Source organism: Sardina pilchardus, chromosome 18 (assembly GCF_963854185.1).
Source record: "Sardina pilchardus chromosome 18, fSarPil1.1, whole genome shotgun sequence".
NCBI lineage: Eukaryota > Metazoa > Chordata > Actinopteri > Clupeiformes > Clupeidae > Sardina > Sardina pilchardus.
In genome coordinates, this window is record NC_085011.1 from 27,876,734 (window position 1) to 27,902,071 (window position 25,338).

General features: G+C 40.8%; 2 protein-coding genes across 2 annotated transcripts; both read right to left on the reverse strand.

Annotated features, from left to right (window-relative positions):
- Positions 1–1,019: 1,019 nt before the first annotated feature.
- LOC134064435 (cystatin-like) lies at positions 1,020–23,944 on the reverse strand. The gene is made up of 3 exons (XM_062520356.1): positions 23,560–23,944; positions 23,337–23,441; positions 1,020–1,271 (listed from the first exon to the last, which is right to left on the reverse strand). The coding sequence occupies exons 1-3, from the start codon at positions 23,911–23,913 to the stop codon at positions 1,182–1,184; spliced, it is 549 nt and encodes a 182-aa protein (XP_062376340.1). The 5' UTR covers positions 23,914–23,944; the 3' UTR covers positions 1,020–1,181.
- LOC134064009 (uncharacterized) lies at positions 4,897–6,792 on the reverse strand. Its single transcript, XM_062519782.1, has 2 exons — positions 6,640–6,792; positions 4,897–6,528 (listed from the first exon to the last, which is right to left on the reverse strand). The coding sequence occupies exons 1-2, from the start codon at positions 6,751–6,753 to the stop codon at positions 5,410–5,412; spliced, it is 1,233 nt and encodes a 410-aa protein (XP_062375766.1). The 5' UTR covers positions 6,754–6,792; the 3' UTR covers positions 4,897–5,409.
- Positions 23,945–25,338: the final 1,394 nt, after the last annotated feature.

A 25,338-nucleotide genomic window follows, 5' to 3' on the forward strand; every position in this document is an offset into this window, starting at 1 on the left:
CTCCCATGCCCACAGCTGAAGTACTCTTGAGCAAGGCACCTATTCCCTCACTGCTCCCCGTGCGCTGCTGTGGCAGTGCTCCAGGTTAATGTGTGCTTCAACTCACTTTGTGCTGTGTGTGTTTCACTAATTCACAGATTGGGATAAATGCAGAGACCAAATTTCCCTCACGGGATCAAAAGACTATACCCATACTTATACTATCTATCTATCCCTATCTATCTATATCCCCTCTCAAAAAAGTAAATGCCTTTAAGTTTGAAATGTAAAACAATGGGAAAAAGGAGCTCAAGCTGAGATGAGTGTTAAAAAAATCTGCGTGTTTCAATACAAACGTTCCGATCAGCAATGTGTCAATCACAACTTTTATTCTAGTACGGTGTTGTAACGGATTATGAGCTATTTGTCATCAATTTATCAAATGACATTGTGAAATCTCTTCATCTGATGAGTGGCATGAGCGTAGGAAAATGTAAAAGAGGGAAAAAGTGTCTGACAATATTCCACTACCAATAGTGTAGCTTAGAGCTACTTTAGTGGGTGAAACTAATGAGAGTTACAGAGTCACAACATAACAAAATGAATCAAGCACATCTTAAGGCAGTTTATACAGTATAAGTGGCTGTCCCACCTGAGAAAAATGGCAAGACTTTCAGTGCAATGACTAAAATAAGTCAACTAAGTGGGAGAAGTCTTGTTAGTCTAGTTTAGAAGTGGGAACATTCCCACTTCCCAGCCACATATACACACTATCAAACTAGATTTGTAGTTTGCAATCTGACTCATAATCAGGGCTGTTGCAAAGGCATTTTGTGCTTGGTGCCCCGAGATGGCTAGCCAACTTCCCCCCCAGTGACAGTTGATTACATTGGTCTGCAGCAACAGTAACTCCTTGGGGGCCAGTGAAGTGTTGGGGCGAGCCCTCAGTCCTCAATTGCCTAGCTCCCTGAGTCCCTTGAAAAAACACTACTCAGTCACAGAAAAAGTCTTTATTTTGAGAAAAAAGGTAGGCCTATAGGCTAGATTAGTCTACAGTTTGTTTAAGATATAACAATGGTAATTCATAGAAAAAAAGGCATTTAAAATACATTTTGTTCATTAGAAGAAGAGGATTTTCTTTAAAATGGTATATGATTGTTATGACTAGATGTACTGTAGGCTAGTCTAAAACCTGACTGACTTCAAGGAAATGAAACATTGCAGTCATCCCTCGTAAGCTTAGGTGGGCCCAGCCATGGTTGACTCCAGACCCTAAAATGGCATGTGTAGGGCTGAAAGACAAACAACAAAAACACAAAAAAATGTTAAAAAAAATATTTGGAACTATTGCTGCCTTCATATAGCCTGACGTTGTCATATCTAGTCTAGCCTAACCAATCAGGGGTGCTTTTCTAGAAAGCGTCGTATGCTAACTTGCGTCGCAATCTTGGGAGTTCGCTCCGTCGTTCTTGGATTTGGTGTTTCTAGAAAAGGTAGTTCAAACTCTCAATCACAAACAAGGGCGTAAAGTTTGGTCGTTTGAACAACTGCCCCTGGGCAGTCGCACCTGTGGCGTACCTTGGGAGTTCCAGTTGGTGAAGTCGTCAGTGTCAGGAGCGCCTAACCAAAAATCACAAACGCCCAACCAAAATTCGCAAAGTTGTTGTTTTTCTCGTGGCTCAAAGATTGCGCTATGCTGTAGGCGAATATAAATTAAAAGACTGACTCCCCTGTTGGGCTCATTCTTGCTACTTGTGTTACTTTGTGTTAATTTGCGTGTTGGTTTGCATTTTGGTAGGCTACTAATATGGTGTTTATAAACCATCATTGTAAACAAATCGATCATTGGTAGGCTATACAGCGGTTAAGGCAGGTGAATTGTTAACGAAACGTTGCAGGTTCTAATCCCATGTGAGTCATACATGCTTTTGTGTCTGACCAGTGAAACGTGGAAATAACCCTAGTAATGCCGTGGAACTATTAAATAAACTGATGTCATGTTCCTGGCCACTCGATGTAAAGCAATTAAATATATTCAGAATATATTGTAACCTATTGTTGTGTGTGGTATACTCAAAAGTGACATGGAGAGGTAAGATGCGAACTTTGGCCGTGCGCGCAATGTACTGACGCACAACAGCTGAACCACTAGACACAGATTAGTTATTGTGATAATTTGTAATTAGTCTAGGCCATATATATACTTTTTACAGAATTTTTTCAGATATTTCACACAAATAACTAGAAATGCAATTCCAAGGAATTACCAGTGCATGAAAATGCAAAAAAATGTAGATATGGCTACTAAGGTGTAGCTAGGGTAAACATGGTGGTTGCATAGTTTAAAGAGAGTTGATGGTGTTAAGGTAGACATTTTAAAGCTTAAACATTCCTGTTCTAACTTAACTAATGATTTCTAACAGGTATTCTAAAATGTTGACTATGCTAACAATGCTAACCAGGTTAATAAGTTAACTTAGCTGATGATTTCTAGCAGTAATGTTAAAAATGCTAACTATGCTAACATTGCTAACTATGTTAACAATGCTAACCATGTTGATTAGCTAACTTAGCTAATCATTTTAGCAGTTGTTAAAAATGCTAACAATGCTAACTATGCTAACAATGCTAACCAGGTTGATTAGCTAACGTAGCTAATCATTTTTAGCAGTTATGCTAAAAATGCTAACTATGCTAACAATGCTAACTATGCTAACAATGCTAACTTGCTAGTGAGGACTTTTATTTTGAAACAGTAGTTGCTAGGGTATCCATGGTGCCCACTATCAGGAATAAAGAGGTTACTGTAGTATTCACCCCTTGCCAATGATGTCATAAAAGTTCGCGCCACAGCGAAATAGCTAACTGGACGGCAAGAAGACGAGTCGAATCAATGGGTTCTGATGGGACGTATAGCGCTAGCTCAAAGATTATATTGAAATTGTACCTTCATAATGTCCTTCCACCACTGTTAGCATATTGTCTGTAATGAATCAACATCCGATTACTTGAAACAGATATATTTTGCTTTGTTTTCTTGAGTGTTTCGGGAGTATTTCAACCACGATTGCACTGTCATCTGGTCCGTCTACTTAGCTCAGCAAGGGTTGTTATACACTAATCCAGCGGGGATTTTATGGGCGCCGCCATCTTGCCTTGTCGCCATTACTGCGTGCCTGCAGAGTGCATGTTTAGTGCGACCGTGTGACACTTGCCGGTACCCTCTATTTGCATTTCAATGAATGAAAGCGGATCTTGCTAAGATTATGTCCGATCAAAGGGAAAATTGGATAGATGATGTTCGGCAGTGGCCAAAAGTCACAGATGAAGGTAATTTATTGACAACATAATGTATTAAGACGTGTATTTATTGATTACAACAATAAAACCAAACACTGTCATTACGAGCTGTGTTGCTAATATGTTCACACGCTTTGCTAATATGTTCACACGCTTCACAAGTTGCAAATAACTATTAGCCACGACCGGTTGTGGCAGTAAAATACATGTACTTACAGGTATTCAGGATTATTTTCTTAATCGTCTGGCATGCGATGAACTTCAGAACCATAACTACAGGGCACTGATTGAGGGGCAGAATTACATGCGATCCGGATGGATTGGCCAGCTACTGCATGCCATCGCTGATGAGGTCATCACAATAAAAGGGGTTGTGAGGTTTTCACAGGCAGTGAACTCATACCATAATGTGTCTGTAACTGTAGAGAGAGAAGACGGTAAAGTTCTCGATGTAGTCTGTGATTGCATGGCCGGCCGGGGGAAGTGTTGTAGCCATACAGCGGGGTTACTGTACAAAATTAAAGATGCCACAGACAGAGGGTTCACAGGCTTGGCCTGCACAGACACAGCATGTGCCTGGAACCGGTCCACATGTGCCAATGTAGTGCCAGAGACAGTGGAGAACATGCAACAACGCACTGGTCCCAGAAAATGTACAAGCAGCATTTCTACTGCATTTGAAACTGATGCAAATGTAATTGCACATTTTTCAGCACCAGACATGGTTGGCTTGTCTATGGTTCCTGGAACTATTTTGTACCATGTTTTAACTGCTAAACCACAGACTGCACACACAGGTCCACCCCAAGAGCACACAATGTGTGCAGAACGAAATTGCACACTTTGCAACACAACATTTAAAAATTATGTACAATGTGGGGAACAGGACAGGCATAGATTACAATCAGAGACCAAGGCCCAGGATAGTCAGCTCTGGCTGGACCAGAGAAAGATAAGAATTACCAGCAGTGAGGCATCTGAGGTCCCAAAAAAGACAGACCCAACAAACTGGGTAGAAAGGAAGCTTAACACTAGGTTTTCTGGAAATGAGGCTACTAGGTACGGTCAGCAAGCTGAGCCTTTGGCTAGACAATGTTTTGAGCAGACAACAGGGTTTACAGTGGAGACTACAGGCCTGGTTGTGCATGATCAAGAAAATTGGCTTGGTGCAAGTCTCGATGGAATTATTGACACAGATACTATTCTTGAGATAAAATGTCCCACATCAAAAAAGCTTGAAGCACATGGTGGCAGTCTTCTTAAAATGATAGATTCAAACAAATATGATGTTAGACTGAGTGATGGAAAGTACATTCTGAGGGAAACAGCATCTGGGTTAGGGTACTATTATCAGGTCCAGGTGGCAATGCACTGTTAAAAAAAAAGGAATTGTAAGTTCATGGTGTGGACCCCAAATGAGCATGTGATCGTAGATGTACCCTACAATGAAGAGTGGATAATGAACAAAATCAGCCACCTGAAAAGCGTGTACTTTCAGCATCTCCTACCAGCAGTAGCAACACGAATTGCACACGGGAACATGACCATTTGTGGGCTCAAGTAAATGATACATTTAAATGTGCTTTCCCATGACAACATAGTGGTATTAGACATATCAAGAGTTCAACATGTTTATTTTTTAAAACTGTACACTGTTTACAACTGCATTGCATCGTTATGGCAATTTGATATGAGAGTTGTGACATGTGTTGTTGTTTACAGTTGAAACCTGTGCATTTCAACTATTTGCAATTCTGTCTGAAACTGTTGATTGATTTGTTAGATTTTTCTGAAATACAAATAACCATTTGGTATACTGTGACCTTCTTTAGCCTAAGGACAAAAGTCATACAAAATTAACCATATCACACTCACACTTTCCAATAACAAAGTATCCCATGACACACTCAGACACACAAGGCTCTTCTCACTCGTCTTTTTATCTATCTATCCTCCCTTCCTTCCTCTGTCCTTCACTGATCTATATAAAGAATGATGGAGCGGCAACAATAGATATACTGTATGCCCAAGGGGAAATTCAAGGAGGACCGAGGAAGGAAGGTAGGGAGGATAGATAAAAAAGATGAATGAGAAGAGCCCACATACACATCCATTGCAGGTGTCTCTTCTTCATTCAGTACTGTTACGGATTAGCTGAGGTTGTAAATTACATAACCCTGCACAAATAATTACAATCTCATCGACACTTTGCAACCTGCCACACATAACATTACACAACATCTTAAAACCCTTCAGCCTTCGAATTGCTCGCTCAATGTGAATTCGGACATTAGCTAGGCGACGTGTGGATGTCACCTCATGTTCAGACAGCTCCTTACGTCCGCGTGTGAATGCAGGAAGGGCTAGACTCACTCCTGGAGGCAATATATCCATGATGGTGAATCCGCGATCTGCCAAAATCTCATCACCAGGGATCAGGTGATGAACAAAACCACTGTTCTTTGTGATAAAATTATCACTGGCCCTTCCACCAAAAAGCTTCGACACAAACATGACATAGCCATTGGGGGCTATACAGTATAGCAGTTTGTATGTGTTATGGTGTTTGTAATTGCTATATGTTTGAGATCTTTTTCTTAAGTTTTTTGGCCTTTGTACATAGACCTCTGTACAGTCAATTATGCATGTGGCTTTAGGATAGTTTTTGTGAAATGACTTGGGCCTGATTCTGTTCAGTGTATCCCTGGGCAACCAAGCAATCACCTTTTCCCTCATGAATTTGGCAAGGATTGGCCTCCAAAATGTAAATATTGTAGATGCCGTGCTTCGACTCACCCCAAATCGCTTTCCCAAGTCAGTAAATAATAAACCCAAACGGAGTCTCATTAAAACAAGCAACAATTGTTCATGGACGGCCAATTTGGTACTAAGTGGTTGAGAGCAAAACGTCAACAAGACTCGCAAAAGTTGCCAGAAACTGTCCGCACATAAACCAGTAAAAAATATGAAGTCTTTGTTATTTAAATGATGTGCTGATACTGACGGTGTTGGATCTGTTTGAGTGCCACAGTCCTTCATTGACTTGCCACTGCAGTTGAAACTGTAGTTGTGCTCTATGTGATCTGGCCACTGGGTTCCAACATCACATGTCTTCAGAGGTATATTCTCCAAATTCTCAACATCCACATCAGTTTCCATAGGTTCAGGTTCAGGTTCAGGTTCAGTAGTTGAGTTCAGGTGTAATGGCTGAAGACATCTTCTTTTGGGGGGAGGTCTAGCGGGTGTTACCTAAAGGCAAAAAAAAGAAGAGAGATGTGCATTAGTTAAACATGACAATCAAGTATATTTAAATTAACGAGTTGTGATGCAATAATATGGCTGTCCAAGAGATCTACTTACATGAAATGCATAGCCCATAGACAACACAGGATAGGGGTTTTCTCTTGTAGGTTGTCCGTCAGGAAAATGTATCCCACACACCTTAGAGTGATAATGAAGATACATACAGTACATAATGAGCGGTGCATTGGTGGTAGTACTTCTCAAATAACTATGAACATGACAGCACTTTAAATAGCACTCTGCACTTTCTCTTAACGTCAAACATGCACAATTGCACTTTATCATTCTATTTATGATGCATGAAAGGGGTACGATTGTTCTTTTGTGGGGTGAGGGGCCAAAACTGTTATGTATCCTGTCCTGTCCATCTTACTTGTCTCCTATTGTGTGGTTTCTGCAAGGACGAACATCTATCTATTTATAATTTATAAAGTAGTTTAATTAGTTAATATTACCAATCACACAATAATCACACAATGAGTGTGTACGTTTATCTATCCATCAAGCTGACCTTTCAATTTCTACGTTAAAATGTTCTAAAGAAAAGTGTGTGCTGTACAATGGATAGAAAAAAATTAATCTGAATCGACTAAAATCTGTATCGGCAGGTCAAACTCCATGAAAAACGGAATCGGCCAAGGAAATGGCAATCAGTGCATTTCTACCATGAATTTACAAATGTGGCAGGTTATTGGAATGGCAAATTCATAAATCTGTGCAGCATGTAGGTATAACATATAGTCAGTAACAATTTTAAGATATTTCAACATGATAATCTGGAAAGTCAAGGTAATGAGAGAAAGCATATTGGAGGATGGGGTGGTGGGGGGTTCACCTCACAATAGAGTAAGAACAGTTAATCGGCCTGGTCTCTCAAACGAGAACAATTTGGACGGGGGGGGGGGGGCTCTTGGCAGCTCTCTTTGTGTGGAGGGAGCTCTTGAGTTCGTTACACAGCTGAAACAAGAGCCTTTCACTGTCAAACAATAGACTGCCATTCTTAAGGCCTACGCTGGATAAGTGTGGAGCAAATTGTGTGAGAGCAAGAGTTTGAGTGTGTGTGTGCACGCACGTGTAAAAGCCACGTCAAACCCCTCCCGTACTCAAATAAAACCTGTGTCAAAGGAGAGGAGGAATCATCGACTGCTGAAGTGCTTTACGAGGTTCACCATTTAACAGAGGGCTCCATGGAAATCTTAACACATAAGGGGTCCTCTTTCTCTCTCTCTCTCACACACTCCCTCTCTCCCTTTCACACTCACACACTCTCAGTCTCAGTATTTGACCCTCTTCTCGCCGGGCAAAAGCAGTGGGGCATTTTCACCCATTAATGGTAGGCTTTCTGAGGGGCCAACACATTTAATGCAGCTCAGCTGGCCTAAAGAGACACAAGAGAATAGAATAGAACCGAACATTTGGTAGAGGAGACAGAGATAAAAATGTAAGACTGGCGCAGCAATGTATGCTTTTATAGAATAAGCGACCATATACCACTTTTTCACTTCTCCTAAAGAGTTTCAGATAGTTCTGGCATCTGCACATTACTTTCAATGGTCACGTGAATGACAGATTGATAAATCGATCTCTCTCTCTCATATATCTACATCGACTATTGAGCCCCTTAATATGTTGGTCTGAGGTTTGTTAAGTGCATAGAAAGTATGCCTTTCAGGCTAACAGCCAATGATCTTGATAGCATGAATATGAATTGAACATCTACTGGCTTGTTTGGTGTAGAATCTGTGCTCAAAGTTGATTAAAGATTACTATTAATCAACAGTATTTGAAATCACTGTTGAATTGACATAAATTCCATGATCACATTTCAATATCCATTATCAAAAAGTCATCTTCAAAAGATTCAATCAACAGGGTATAACTAATTAGCTAGTTATTTGACAGTCACAGTCCTACAGTAATGTCCTGCAAATAAGCCGCATTGTGTATAAGCCGCAGGACAGTGTTTTGCAAGTTAAAAGAAACAAAACCATATTAACACCATATTAACTGCCCCTCTGTATTAACCTCATAGCTGAAGAGATTTAGCAAAATCAATGTATAAGCCGCGGCTAATAGTCGGGAAATTACGGTAGTACAAATCTTCTATTGTTCAACTGCTTGCAAAAATGGAAAAACACTATGCTGCACTTAAATGCATTTGCAAGGTTTTCCTTATTCTCCCACCCACATCTCATTGCTCCGAATCCGTCTTCAGGCAATTTCCTCAAATTATGTCAGGAAACTCCCACCAACATGATGCGGGACTTTCTTTAAAACGAAATCTTTTCTTTTCACGAGCGAAGCGTATGAGCTCATCTCTCTGGCCTGTGCCCTCTCCCTGGGTCCTCCTCGAGGGGGTGGTCAGAGTGACAGTCCCTTCTTCTGCTACAATTACCATGGCTGACAGAGCCATTCTCCTTCCTGTCATCACCTATTATCTTCCATCACGACAATCCACCAGCGCACAGAGGACCACGAGAGGGGTGGAAGACGAGTGCAAGTGTGTATGTGTGCATTCATTTGTGTCGGCATATTTATAGTGTGAAAAAAATTATAAGAACAAAAACATAAAATCAAGTATATCCATCAGCTCATCTTCCTTTCATAGTAGGGACAAAGCTATATGGTAAAATTTTAAGGGGGGGGGGGGGGTAGGGGGGGTGCGCATTACTGGACATTTTCATTAGCTATGTTGGTCTGTAACAGAACTAGCTGACAGCTCCAATCTCAAGCGCATGCATTAGGTCTGTCGATTGGAGGTTAGTATTCAAAGGTGCATAAGAGTGCACAAATAAGAATCTCATAGACTTTGATGGATAATAGATTTGATAGGTCAGTAAAAGCCAGTGATGCCAGCTTTGAGATATCCTGCAGGACTTCAAGACCTTGACAGGGGAATGGACTTCTCTCTGTACAAAATGTCCATCTGCATTATGCCTCGCGTCCACACCTTGACGACAAACTAGCGCATGTGCCCAATTGAACAGAGACATCCCATTGACGTAACAGGGCAAGAGAGCCGGAGGGATTTGACAGCTATTTCCTCACAGTAGAACTGTGAAAAGAAATCCAATGGGAGCTTTACGGCACTCAGAGATACACTGGCCGTGACTGGTAGAAAGGGGGTTGGGGGGTGATGGGAGTACGAGGCTTTCCGGTGAACCCACGACGGTTCCCGGTGTGATGGAGGATGCATACATCCCTAACAGCTCTGCCTCTCTACTTCCATCAAGGGGTCGCAAGCAACATGCCAAGCAAAGGGGGAAGAGGGCAAGGGTGGGTGGAAGGATAGATAGATAGATGAAAAAGAGGGGGGGAAAAGAGAAGGAAGGGGACAGAGAGAGAGAGAGAGAGAGAGAGAGAGAGAGAGAGAGAGAGAGAGAGAAAGAAAAGAAGGATGGGAACGGGAGTGAGGGGTGAGAGTGTTGGGAGGAAAGGAAGGAGGGAGGGAGGGAGGGAAAAGCGGACTGCTGACATTACACAACACAACAGGCATTGTTGCCTGCCCCCCTCAGAGAGGAGCGCAGGCCACTTCCGACAGCTCACAAAGGCTCTTCCAGTGAAAGGGGCTACCCCTCTCTTGCTGCACACTCGTAATGCCATTTACCCCCAACCAGGGGCTATTATATCTGCCCCCCACTGACCACAGTTTCCGTTGTGGGGAGAGAGGGTGGGGGGTGAAAGAGACAGAAGAGAAGGAGGACAAAATAATCATAAAAGCAGAGAAAGGCAGGTGAGGGGTATAGTGTTCAGGGTGGAATGTACGGGGGTGGTCAGCCGATGGTTTATTAGTCGCAATATTGGATTGTGCCCAAGCTCTCTACATGAGCTGCCAAGATTTATTATGCACAAGCAAGCAATTTTAGAGCGCAGCAAAGTGACCATGTCAGAATATTTATGCCATTTAGGGAAATATGCTTCATGCCCCTTTTTTTCCCTTTTGTGCAACACATTGAACACTTGAACACTAATGCAAGTATATGAACACTGGCTTAAGGGGCCTGCTCAAACTGAAAGCCAGCCTGGGCCTACCTCTGCCTCCTAAACAGGTTTTCTAAAAGCAACTCATGAACTACACTGAGAAATGGTTTTCCCATATAAATGAGCACAACGCAACAGTTGTATCTAGTCCCAACTGTCGCACGTCAAGGCATTAAAGGAAAAGTTCGGAATTTTTAACATAGGACCTCATTTCCAACTTTGCCGAGGTGATATAGGTCGGTGGAGACATTTTTTTATCGCATTTAATCCCTTCCTTAAGTTGCAGCGTTCCCCTTTGATAAGCTGGTTCTGAGCTAACGCATTTCAACGGTAACATCCCAAACAGTCTTACTCACTCCACAGCACACCCGAGACAAGTAAATTAAAACGTCAGACTATCGATGTACATGTCCGTGTTGATAGAATAATTTTAGAAATAAAACTAACCTTGCAACTCAATGATTTATTACATTTTGAGGGACTAGTTTCTCATATCAATCCGCTACTGCCATACAGGGAAAAAGTATAGGCTATTGCAATGCGATGCAAGGTTCGTTTTATTTCTAACATCGTTCCATCAACACAGACATGTGCATCGATAGTCTGACATTATAATTTATTTGTTTCGGGTGTTATGTGGAGTGGATTTAGTGGCAGGCTGGATGTTACCGTTGACTGGCATTATCTCGGCACCAGATTAGCACCAGATGAACGCTGCAATTTAAGGAAATCACTCAAAATGGTCTCCACCAACCTATATCACCAACGGCTCTGGGTAGAGGCGTGTTCAAGGCAGAGGAAAGAGTGTTGTTATTGGTTTAAACTCGGCAATCCGCTTTCTGACATCTACCAGTAGCAAATCGAGGCACTTAAAGGAGGCGGGTCAACCAGCGCTGGCAAGAAACCGTGTTAGCACAGGCTGTTGGTCAGACTAAAGTCTCGCAGAGCCTTTGAAAGTCGATGGTAATCAGGCTAGTGTTTCATCCACTTTTGCCGCAAATCTTGGTCCTCCGCTCGACCAGGAACTCGGTGTAATCCGTACGGCCGCAAGCATGGACAGTCAGTATGGAACAAAGGTTTGTGAATTTCACAAGTTGATCTATTCCAGGCCTGTATTTTTGTGCTGCTGTTGAAACAGCCAACTACACAACACGCTCTTCCTGGCATATCTGGACAGTATTCGTAGCTACTAAAGACGAAATAACTATAACATCTGGTAAGGCAACAGCCCCAACGGGACCAACCATAGACAACACGCTACTTCCGCAGTAACAAGGCACGCAGTAATGGCGGCGCTGTTTTACTTCCGTGTTTCGCTGGATTAGTGTATAGCAACCATAAACTCTGAATGGGACGGCACGTTTAACGAGTTCAGTGCTAGGATAAACGTAAGCTAGGTTAGCTATTAATAGTGTTCAATGACCGCTAACGTTATTTCATATACTGATACTGTATGTTTTGACTATGTTTCATCTGTTAAGAGCATTACAAATAAAGTGGCCAAATCGGTTTGAAATATTTTAGCCCAGAAATACTTAATATGGGTGTTAATATACAGCAGGCTAATATTAGCAGTAGACTACGATCTAGCAGCCCTATGTTAGTGCTGTTATCACTAGTTTAATAACTATGTAAATTTGCGATCACAACCCATTTCACCTTACAACACATCTGGCATGTTTATTTGACTACCAGACGCTTACCAAAGTAATACATTGAACTACAAAAGATGTTAAAGTGAAGGTGTTCACTTCTTCATAATGTCATTTGCCGTACATCTCCTATCTTTCTGCCGTCCGTCATGGTGCCGTCCGGCGCTGTCACGTCACTTTGTGACGTTTCAGCAAGGGGTGAATAATCATGTTGGTTGCTATGGAAACTGTCAAAACGCTTAGTTTTAATGGTTGCTATGTTGGTTGCTAGGTACATGGAGGTTTCATTTAGTTGACTGGAGGCATAGTTGATGATAACTGACAGTTGGAATGGTTGAACAGTTAAATAGTTGAGTAGTTTCAATGGTTAAATGATTTAATAGTGTATTATTGCAGTGAGGACTTTTATTTTGAAACAGTTGTGGAAAGAGGAAACAGTTAACAGGATATGTAGTCTTCACAGAGAGATTGTATGCTTAAAGCCTGAGAGAGAGAGGGCTGCTGCAGGTGGGGCTGGCAACCTGGCATAAGATTCTAATTGCTCAACGACCCGATTGTGATGTCATAGAGGCCAATGTTAAGTCTATGGGGAAATTTTGAATAGTTTTTATTTAATAGTTCAAAAAGTATAAAAGTTACAAAGTTGAAAAGTCATAGCAACCCGATCCATTAGAATACCTAAGTTACAAAGTTTGAATGAAGTTTCTAAGTTAAACGGTTGATGAGAAATTGCGGTTAGAAAAAGTGGTAAGCGGAATAATAACTATAAGAAGCCTAGGAAGAACAGTACAGTGCATTTGCATGCACTGTAATTACATATATTGGACATCTTAAGCAAACTATTTATGTGCTTGCATAGGTTACGTTTTTTCCTGATAGCAATAGGCGCATTCGAGTTCGGAAACGGCTGACTTCGGCTCGCTGCATTCGTCAACGTGAGCTTGAGTCTCACCGGGAGGGGCGGAAGTTTTAGACGCAGATGGTTCCGAACACGATTTTGCAAATTTGACAGACATGATTTGCGTGAGGATTTATTTATTTACTTATACAGTAGCCTATTTAACTTTCATTCTTATTCATTAAAATGAGCATGATGACTGAGGAAATACATTTATATGATGTAGTTTAAATAAACCACTGTTGTCATACAGTTAACAGGCCTGCATTGTAGCACATTAATTAAATATCAAGTGTTTTCGTGTGTATATGTAGCCAACAGCATAAAATAGCAAAATATCAAAACCTTTTCAGTAGGCTAGCCTACCGCTGTTCCAGAAATCACAAATAAGAAGGTATCCCTTCCATATCTGTTCATTTTAGTAGGCTACATTCTAACGTAAGGGGCAAAGATTCTACAACAGAACAAGATGGATCACTTTTGACAAGCTCAGGTATCGTCCCAGACGCTGGCTACAGTGCTGATCCTAAAATGTTAACCGATCCATCTTGCTCCGCTATAGAATCTTTGGTAAGGAGGCAGAATGAGACCCCTGTCATAATCGTCATGGGGAGATTCCTTCCAAACATGTTCATTTGCATAAGGTGCATTTGACAGACCACATATTTTAACTGACTATTCAAGCAGATCAAGGTCCCTCCATTTGTACCTGACACATGAGGCTTCCTTTGTGTCCTGAAAGGAAATTTGTGCAGGACACAGTTTTTGCGGAAACCAATGTTAACCCTTTCATGCACGCATTATGAAAAAAAATGTCTAGATTTTTTTAGTATTGATTTTATTACTCTATATGAGCCCAATATTGAAAATCAGTTGGAATTTTTTAAAAATATGCTTTTATATAGAAGTTATGTTACTGTCCACGTATGTGGACAGTGCGCAACAAAGGGGTAAAACCCCTCTATGCCCACCCCTCTACTACCCCCATTATTACTCACCGACCCTCACCCACCCCTCTACTACCCCCATATTACCCAATAACCCCTCTACTACATCCATACTACCCACCCCTCTACTACTAACCCACCCACCCCTCTAGTACTCTCATACCCACCCCTCTACTACCCACCCACCCCTCTACCCCCCATATCCTACCATACCACCTTGGCATTACCACATGTAATTAGGTCATTATTTATAAATATGTTTACCAAATGTTTGTTTCTTTGTAATTTAAAGCAGTTAAAATCATATTTGAAAAAAAAAAAAAAAAAAGTCCTAGTTACAAAATCTAATTTTTGGCCATTTAACTCCTCTGTTGCGCAACGTCCACATACGTGGACAGTTGCTTTTTAGGGTCTACAAACTCTATTTTACATACGATTTGATTTCTGAAAACATAGAGTTGTTCAACACACTCTCCTGTACAGTTTTTTACGTGATTTTCCCTTCTTGAGTACTAACTTTTTACAGAAATGCCTGGAGCATTCATATGGCCATTAGGCCTACTGTCACTCATGTTGAATTGATGATGTCATCAAGCAGTCAATATTCCAAATATAAGATGATACATATTGTTAATATATTGCCATGGACCTACTAAAACTGCCCTGAAGTGGATTGGTGTATATCAACATGATAATAGGCTAAGTAGAAAACAGAGTTAAAGTTACTGTCCACGCATGTGGACGTTGCGCATATAAGTAAAAAGTGTGACAACTAACCCCGCTCTCCCCCTGACAGCGCAATAACTTTGGTCTGTTTGGTTTGGTCTATCCAATGAGTGCAGAGCTATCCCCCCCGCCCTGTATCGGGAATTAAGTATGAGGTAGCCATGGCTACTGTGGAGAACCATGCCAACTTTGGTTAGTTTTCGCAATAGGCCTACCCTCAATATCGTTGGAAAGTGTATCGTTCATCATGTGAGCGCAATAATGTCATTTAGTACATTAGTACACTGTAAAAAATATCTACTTGGTTCTACTTAAAATCATAAGTTAAGCAGCTGCCTCAAAACTTCAAGTTCAAACAAAATGGATTATTGTTTTTCTTTAACTCATTATTTTAAGTTTTGTTAAGCTTTGCATTTTCTTCTGTAAGTCAACATGACTGTACAGTTAGTGTTGTTTCAACTTTGCTTTGTAAGTTAAAAATAAAGTGAACTCAATTATTAGCATTCTGTTCACTTATCCCCATTAGTGATGTTAACTTTATAATTTGCGCTAAAAAAGTGTTTTATTCATCAATATGCATTATGTCCACTTATTCTAATAAGTGGGTTCAACCTTGTAATTTCAATTAAATAACGTCTTTGAATTATCTTAACAAGTTAGGATTATGTTAAAGAATGCCTTGTTTCACAACACAAATCTAGTACATTTGTTTTTATTAAAACCAATGTCAAGATACAATAAGCTACACATATGAACAGTGCAGCAGCAGTTTGTCCTTGCTTCAATATTTGTTGTGACACAACTCTTCAATGAGGGATGAAAATACTAGCACAACAAATTATACCCCCAGACTACACTACATTGAAATATTAAAGAGGTCTCAAATTTAAACATTTAAAACACCTGTTAACAGCATCACACAGAACCAGAATACTTTTACTTTGAAATGTACAATTTGCTGCCATCAAAAAGCTGTTTATATATATATAAAAAAATAAATAATAATAATAAAAAAACACACGTTCATGATACTAATTTGGACGTGATTCACAAGCTGTGCTGAACCTGATTCAGCTCAAAAACAAACTCCAGATTTCACCTGGTTAACTTCAAATACTTGAAACTTGGAATACCTGAAGCATACTTTGACCCTGCAATATAACATGCATGATATGTATTCAGTCCAACAAAGTCCAACAAAAACTGTCAAACTGAAATGACAAAAAATGTCAAACGAATGTCAAACGAATATCAGGGCTTTTCCTTTCCTTTTTGCTTAAGTGGTTCCCCTTCAACTTAGGCATAATGTCAAAAGAAACAAAATAAAAATGTATTCTGTCCCAATTCCGAGTGGAGCATGGTTTACAGTTCATATCTTAGGAGCTTGTTTCGGAAGCTGTGGACTCTGGCAGAGGCTTGATCTGGTTTGATCTTCATCACCACTCTTTGAAGGAATTCAAAAGAATACTTCATGGCTCGTGGATACTCAAGGTTTACGCAGTAGATGATCCCCAAAAGCATGGCGAAGCTGGATGACACATCCTCAAAGTTGTGAAGGACAACAGTCTCCTCAACCACAACCGCTACACTGAACACCTCACATGGAAAGGCATCTTGATTGTCACCTTCATAGCCTATCAGTAGGCCAAGTTGCATACCCTTCATGGCTTCAGCTAGAGTCTCACCGTGGGCCTTGAAAAGCAAAAAATAATTGTGTGAATGTTTAGGTCAAGACATAAATGCTCTGCAAAGTTACTGTACTTAAGTCTCAGTCATTTATTCTACCCCTCCCAACATTGTTGACCCCCCCTTCCATCACCATTATTCTATCCATCTCTCGTCCTTAACATCACTACTATTCTGTGCCTCACTCCTCCCTGCATCATTATTCTGCTGCCACAAGACTTGATTATCAACCCTCATGAGTGGATTTAATTAAATATCTGTGTTTAAGGTTGTGTGTATGTCTATGTGTGTTGTGGTGAGGTGAGTGGAGTGTGTGCACGTGCAAGTGTTGTACATGTAGGTGAATGTGTGCGTAAGTGGGCTGTTATGCATGACAAAAACATCTTACGTCACACATCCTGATGATGTCCGAGGGCTCTTCGGATAGGTAGTGTGGCAAACCCAGCAGAGCAGCAGTCCTTCTCCTTTCATTTGTGTCCTACAGAAATAAGCAGTGTTGAGATTTTATTGTAAACATACAGTAATAACTGGTGCCCAAATTCACAATTCTCAGCTCATCCACTTACATCTTTCTTCAGACAGTCCAAAATGGCTTTCAGTGCAGGCTTCTTCCCAGTCTTGGTCGCAGCTTTATACACTTCCAGCAGTCTTGGCACCAGGTCATCAAGTCCGTCGAGGAACGACTCAAGAAGGTCTATGCCTACAATTCTTTTAAACTCTGCCCGAACCTGAGGAGACAAAGAGAGACAACATTTAAGAGCTTACAGAACAAATACTGTTGTGAAAGGCTTTCATCCACTCGGTTATACTAGACAATTGGCACATTCTATTCCATATGCACATTCATGCCACCTAAAAACAGTACAGTATCAGACATGGAAATAATGCACAAAAGACTCAAATGTAACCAGCTCGCACACTGATATCCATTCAAACAAAATTGGATTAAGTTATTAATCTCAGGCTCAGTGTTGTCTATTGTTTTACCTGTCTCTCACAGAACATGGCAGGCCATTTTGCCATTACATCCCCGATGAGAGGTTGATCCCCTACAATCTCCTTTCTGCGCTTGGAAAACGTGGCAGACATCAACTCATCTATCTGCTTGTGATCTGGGTCTTTTTTCAGTACTTCCACCTGAAATGAGTTGCACAAGCACAAAGGACACATACTAAGACAAAATAGCAGGCTTCACAGACACAAGAGCAAAGTGTAGGTAGTCAGTATACTATAAGCAGGTACTGTATGTATGCAGCAATATTAGACAGGAATGATTTGCATGTTTGATGTGCATGTACGATGTACCTCAATCATCCTCCGCTTTTCTTCCATGTCTGCAGCACTCAGTCCTTCAGGGGGATCTGGACAGTAGTGTAGCTCGCCCTTCTTTGACTTCTTCAAATTTGGTCCCTTGGCATCTTCTCCTTTTCTTTTGTTGACTCTCACCTCTGGACATCCAGCTGCACTTAACTTCTGCCGATAGTTTCCAAGCTTAAACTTCAGGCTGTGGAACCAGCCGTACCAACCCTTTCCAGATCCTGGCTCTTTGAGACTGGGATGCTTCTCCACAAGCGCTTTGGCAACGTTCTCATAGTGCTGCCTCTCCGGATAGGGACTAATCTTTGACATGCTGTCAGCAAGTGTGTCCAGGATATCAGTTTTCATACCTTTAGGAACCACCATCACAGATCCATCCTTTGCATATCTTCCATTTGCTTCTTGCAGTGTGAGTTCAACATCATGGGAGAACTCTGGAATCGGGAAGGGCTCAGGCCATTGCTGTGAGTCAGATTCCCCACCACTGACAGATGGAATGCTGGCTGTATCCAATGTGGAATCCGAAAGAACTTCATCAGTTGTGAAGAGCACTTTCAATGTTGCTCGCTCCTCAGGAAGGTCTTGGATGTCGGTCAGGTTGGTCAGCTGATTATTGAACGCAGGGTCTTCAAATTGCAAAATAAATCCACCTCTCAGGCCAAGTTTTGTACGTAACACCTGGCATAGTTCCTCAACATTAGGGGGAGTGATTTCGATGGAAAGACGCCTGATCTCGGTCTCAGAAAGGACAACTCGCAACAGCATTGTGGAGCACTTCGGCCTGAAATTGGAGGAGAAATCATTTTATACATACAAACACATTAGAAGGTATTTTTTTAAAGAAAATGTGGAAAACAGCAAGGATTCTTAAGAGTCAGTGTGGCAAGTGTAAACAAACATCTGGATCACTGCAGGAAAGATTTGGTAAACAATGCAAGGGGGGGGGGGGGGGGGCAATAAGGTTAATTCCTCTAGATCAGGGTAACAAGTGTCTTGTAACACCAACATCTGGGTTACTCCAGAAAAGATCTGGAAACATTGCAAAAGGGTTAATTATGCAGGATTACAGTGACGAGTTGTCTCAGGACACAATTTGTGATGAAAGTAGTAACACTATAAAACTTACAGCAGCGTTAATTCAGCAAGAATGTTTTAGGAGTGGTTAACAGGTGCCCCTGGACAAGGTATGATGCAAGTGGCATGTAGTCATTGAGATCCTCTGGTTTCACCAAGAGACACTCGGCAGGGCTTTTCTTCACAAGATGATAACTCCTCAAATGCTCCATGTAGTAAGTCAAAAAAGGTTCAATAAAGAAACAAACATGACCAGCCGGCACAATGCATATTTCCAAAATCCTTCCGAAGTTGGGTAGTCCACTTGTGCTTCCCACAGAAAGTATCATTCCCTTTGAATACTGCGTTCCATTTAAGTAGACATGAGGGGTGAGTCCAACGGTGCCAACATCACTGAACCTATTCAAGATTGCTAGTCTAAGACCACCATCTAAGACTCCCAGGGCCACATCAGTCACTTTTGCTGTCTCAATCTCAGGCTTGAAAATACTGGGCATTTCAAGATGATAGGCCAGCATAAGTTGGTGTCTGGAGGCAAGGGTAAGCAGAATGTTTTTAAAGTTATTAGCATCACGCACAACCTTTTTAAAAAAAGAATGCTTAGCCTCAAATCTGATTGTCCACAAATCTATTAAGGGTCCAAACCTTTGAATCAGGTACGGATAATGTTCAATAAAGTGATGTTTGGGGCGCAACTTGTAATCCGGGAAAACTGTCAGCAGTAACTGTCTATGATCTGATATTTTGGACTGCAAATAACAAATTGAGTCTTCAGTGTAAGATGGAGTTGCCAAGAGCTCAACCAAGTCTTTCAGCTCAAGGAGTATTTCCCATGTTTGATCCCCTTCCGGAACACGGTGGCCGATAATTAGGGGAAGGAAACGCACAAGACTCCAATTTTCGTGGCCGTTACCACCTACAGTTCCATTCTTTCTAAAAGTTGAGGGAATTTTCTGGGGACAGTTTGTTTTATCAGAGAATTCAAAAGGGAAGCTCTGTATTTTGCTATTAAGCTCTTCTAATGTGAAACACTTCTTTGAAATCAAATCCGCAAGGCACAGACTAAGTTCTACAGGTACAATCCCTTCCAGCACATCGTGTAAAAAATCAGGTGGAAAGCCTGTGCAGGTGTGAAAACCGGTTAGACTATTGAGAGGGCAGTCTCGTTTCACACCATCAACAGACACAAGTTCACTCTGCTTTAAAACATTAACAGCTTCATCAAATGATTCTGGTGACCTTAAAACAAAGTTCCCAGTTCTAACATCATGCGTCTGTATGTCTTTACGACTAGCTAGACAAAACCTACAAAACTTCTCGACATTAAAAGACTCTTGAAATCCACCTAAGGAATGTGCTGCTAAGTTATCAGCAGCAATGAACAAAATCGTGCCTTTAACATTATACCCTAGTTTCTCTACAAAAACACCAACTGTTTCCAGACTTTTAATATCTTCAATCAGGGGCTTCAAAACACTATCATAACCATAAATCCTAACATGCTCAGCCTTACACAGTAACGCAAGGTATATTGATGACAATGCTGACTTGTATCTAGAGGGTAAATTGCCAATAACCCAATAGACACCGCAGACTTTATGTTTTTTTCTTGATGTCCCCAAAGGATTGCAGATTTCAAAGTCATCGATATACAAAGTAATAGCTATACTTAGTTCTTGACCTGAGAGAATTTCATTTGATTTATAGAAGTCACCATCCAGAAAAGACTTGTAGTTACCAGACTGTTCAACAGGTTTGCTTTTCCCTAATGCTTGCAGTACCTCTTCTTTTTTAAGAAGAACTGAAAGTAAACTTTAGAATAGGGATATAAACAACTGTATGAAACTTCTGTTGTCTATTCAAAAGATATTCGACAGGTTCAATGACACTAAAGGTCTTTTTGTAATACAAGTGTCTTTTGTAGTCAGTGCCTAGAGAACCTTGTCTTGAAAGCAAATTAAGTGGGTTAGCTTGTTGAAATAGATCAGTCAATGATGTCAAACATTCATCAGATATGCAATTATGCTGGTTCAAAACATTCTTAATTGACTCCCTAGATATTTGCCCAGCACATTCTCCAATATCAAACAAATCATCCACAATTTCTTGAATTGCAGACTTTGACACATGAAGGACGGCTTGCAGTCTAAGGAAAAGGACGGCAACCCTGTGCTCAACTGACTTCTGCGTAGGCTGAGAGTCAGGTTCAGTTACTGAAACATCTGACGACTCCAACTCAAAATTATCCTGTTCATCATAGACAGAAGCTTGACTTTGACAATGAAGAATAAGTTCAGGTTTGAAATGATTGAATGTAGAAGACTGATGATATCTGCTTCTGTGAGCAGTAAAAGTCGAGATTACTCTTGATTGAAAAGAGCACCCCACAAATGGGCAATTCACAGTCTCTCGTTTTATCAGATGTCTCTTCAAATGAAGAAAATAATGTTTGAGGTTACTTGGCGCTGAAAAATTACAAAGGTCACAACAAAGTTTAGCAACAGGACCGGCTCCTTGTTTGTGGTCCTTCAAATGTTTTCCAAGTTCAACATGGGATTGAAAGATGGTGAAACAATTGGGGTAAATACAACTAAAGCCTGTTCTTCCACGTCCATGCTTGTCCTTGTAATGATTCACTATAGTCTTTTGAATATATGAGGCAAAATTGCAAAACTTACAAGTCCACTTCATCAAATGAGTACTGTAGCTGAGCCAGGCAAGTCAAATCACCTGAAACACACAAAACAGAAAAAAAAAGTTTTAGCCAATGTGGTGTGCAGTACTGCAAAGTAAGAAGCACATTTCTAGTTAAGTCTAACAAATTGGATTTCTTAACTGTTTCAACTCATTATTTTGAGTATAAATAACCGTTGACGTGTCCTTTTTAATGTGTCTCAAAATTTAAAAATATAGCAAACTCATTACCGTGTGTTCTGTTCACCAGTCCTAGGTTATTAGTGGTTTCAGAAAAGTAATTTTCAATAGGAATGTCTATATTAGTTTTCCTTGGTTAGACAATCTACATTAAAAGATTGCTCTGTTTTATTTCAAACTTATCACACACACAACACGGCAGACATAGCACTAGCTAACGCAATTAATTCAGTAAACGAGCTGCTAGTTCGTGCATATTGCCACCATGCCTAGCAGCTAACGGCTTTTATTACTCAGCTGGCACCTACAAGTAGCTAGCAGCTAAACCCATAGACAGTAAAAGATAGTAAAAGATATGGACAGAGCTATCACGTAGACGGCAGCAGAGACCGAGGAAGCAAATCTCAACGGTTTTTTTTTAGGTCTTCTTGTCTCTGCGCAGGCTCAGTTGTCGTAAATGTGACGTAGGCACGTAGTCTGACCGAGTCTGACCTATGGCGACGCTTTACTCTCGCTGGACGCATGCGCCTTTAACACTTTAGCATTGACTTCGGAAAAACGTTAATTACTCAGCCGATAAGACAGTTACGAGATTATTATGTCAATTTCACAATGTAGTATGTACCCCGACAATAGAACATGTTCATATAAAGGCTTAAAACGCTTCAGCTCTAACGTAATTTGATGTCAAAGTGGCGCTTACGCCCCATAGGATTCAATGGAATGGCCAGCTAGCCACGGTCTTCTCGTTAGCATGGCAGCCGCCATACTGTCTACACTCTCAGAACGTTCGCTGCCCCCTTGGCTAAACCCCAGCCCGAACGACCAACGAAATGATTGGGTGCTAGTTAACTTAGATTGCTAAGACCTTGCTAACTAGCTAGCAACCACCACTGAACCAAATACCAATTGTGCAGAATGTACGTTGTCCATAAAAGTTTATCTGTATGGATTAATCATGCTCATGTATGAATAACAGCAAAACCCAGCAGCACCTACTGTTTGGAGAGCAATTTCCACCACTAATCTGCAGGGCTACCAGGCTGAGAAATGCTAAGAAAAGTAGCAGCTAGCTGCCTCGCTAAAATGAAATGACCGGACTTCACAGTGCATAACGTTATATCAAACAGTAACGACAACTGACGTTAATCACATATTGGCTTCATCATCAACACACATTGTAGGCTTAAAAAGAAAACAGAAACACTTACCAAATTCGACCTTCTTTAAGCCAACCCGACTCCTCCCGAAGCTTTAACTGAAATTTTAAGTTTGGTTATGGCGAGGCTGGCGCGTAAACTTCACCGAGGTCCTCTCGCGACTCGCACATGCGCAAATACCTGTCCTCCTTCAAGTTGTACCACTCAATTTAAAATTGCAAGTTCATTCAACCACCAGGTATTTGAGATTCATTGAAGTAACTTACAGCTGTAAGTTGGAAGACTGAAAACTCAAACAATTGAGTTGAAATTTCATAAAATATTATTTTATGTCTGAGTTAATGAAATATGCAAGTTATCATAACTTATTGGTGAGATCATTTTTTACAGTGTACTAGTTTCGCCTTGCAGTAGGCCTAGACTAAAATGGTCAGCATACCTTTGTGAGCTCGGAGTTGGCATCATCACACTTGTGCTGTGCGTACGGTTTGCAGCCAGATATAGCCATTTCCACTTCAAACCTGTACAGCATCCCTGAAACAACCTGTAGGAAGTACGTACAACTATATATTAAACTCCAGGCTCCTTAAAAGACATGCCATGTGTAAATTACATGTCAATGTAGAGCGAAAGGAAAGCGGGAAAGACTGCTGCAGACAAACCTGACCCGTGGCCGATATCACTTTCACCACTTTGCTGTTGTACACAACATGCTTGTTGACTTCACCGACGGCGAAGTTCAAAGCGTCTTGCGCCCCAGGATTGTTAACATCTATAGGGATTATTCCCCCCGCAATTTTAGGTGGATCTGGGTCGGGCATTCTTAGCGGAGGTGAATAAGCGGCGGAGAGTGAGACTTCAACGTTGATTGCGTCTTTCACCGGAGGGCTGAATAGTCCCGGCCCCGCATTTGGAGTTTCTGGATCTTTGTCGGTTATTCCTCCCAGAAGTGGATAAGTGCTGACCCTGGCAAAAGCCAGGGAGACCACCAATAGGGCTGCAGTTGTCCAGAACATGGCCTTTGCTTCTGTTCAAGTGAGTGATAGTGGAGAGAGTGGATAGATACTAAGTGAGAGGGGCAGTTCAGTTCTAACTGACGTTGATGATAGGGGGAGGACCGTAATGTAGGCTAAACGTTGCATAGCCATCATCTTTTTTGTTTACCAGGGCACGTCAGTCTCATAAAAAGATAGATCAAAATGTAGAGCTAACTGGCAGGTTTCTCAGGTGGAGATTCGCAGCTCTTGTTGAATAACACTTAAGATGCATCTCGACTAGGGTATTTCCTTCTCTCAATGCGATACATCTAGCCTGCCTCTACATCACCAACTGTTTCCACAACAAGGAGGACATGCTGACATTGAAAAAAAAAAAAAAGAATAGCTGGAGTTTGATTTTATCATGTAGCCTACAGCGGTTGCACATGAATGAAATGTCTAGGTTTACGAAATTGATTCATGTTGTGGCAACTCAATCTGATAAAGTAATTTATAATGGAATTGATTAGGCTTAAGTGAAGTGAAGCTATAATTTCAACGCCATTTTGTAATACAGGCGGCATGGATTCAACTTAATTTGCATTTGAAAAATCCACTCACTCAGTGGCACATTTAGTCTGACTTTTTTCCAATTTGTTGTCAAACTACAAAACATGTTTTAATGTTCTTTTTGGAACCAACACCATTGTTTTCAAGGTACAAACTTCAAAAGTAGGCCTATTGGCTAGATAGTCATAGTGTGTTTTTGACCTTTGTCCTTTGAAAATCGTTTTTGAAATAGGCTAGTTGTGTTTACACTGAATTATAATAATAATAATAAAAAAAGAATTTCCTTACATCCACTTTAGTCTCATATAATTATTGTGGAGGACCTCTAATCTAACCATATGTGCCACTTTTGCATAGGTGTTTTTAGTTAGATGAAGACTGCCTCAAAGTGCCTGAAAAGGCCCCGGACCTCCAAGTGTTAAGAAACTCATGTGAAAACTTTTGGCAACACGGTTAGCTATATGATTATCTCAGTGTTCTTGCAAAGGCACATGGGAACACAATGTAAAGGTGACACCAAGGCATCCCATGTGTTCATTTGCCTTACTGGTTCAGTACTTACTATAGGTGCTTCACATAACAAACATGATTTTGTGGGATGAATTCATTGTTGTGGCAAAATATGTCAGTTCAACATAATAACATTGTGTTTGCATGAGTTTGTTTACGTAATTGAATGTTTTGTGGTTTAGTAATGTGACAAACAATCTTTTCTTTTACCTTACTTGATTCAATTAGAAAAAGTTGATTACTCAAATGGAATGACTATTTGAACAAAATAAGGATGTGTGTCATTCAGAACTAGACTGTTTCATGTAATTGTAATATGGTTTGATAAATTGGATAGCCCTGACTTTTCCTTTTTTACAGTGTATGAAGGTCATCGGTAGGCTA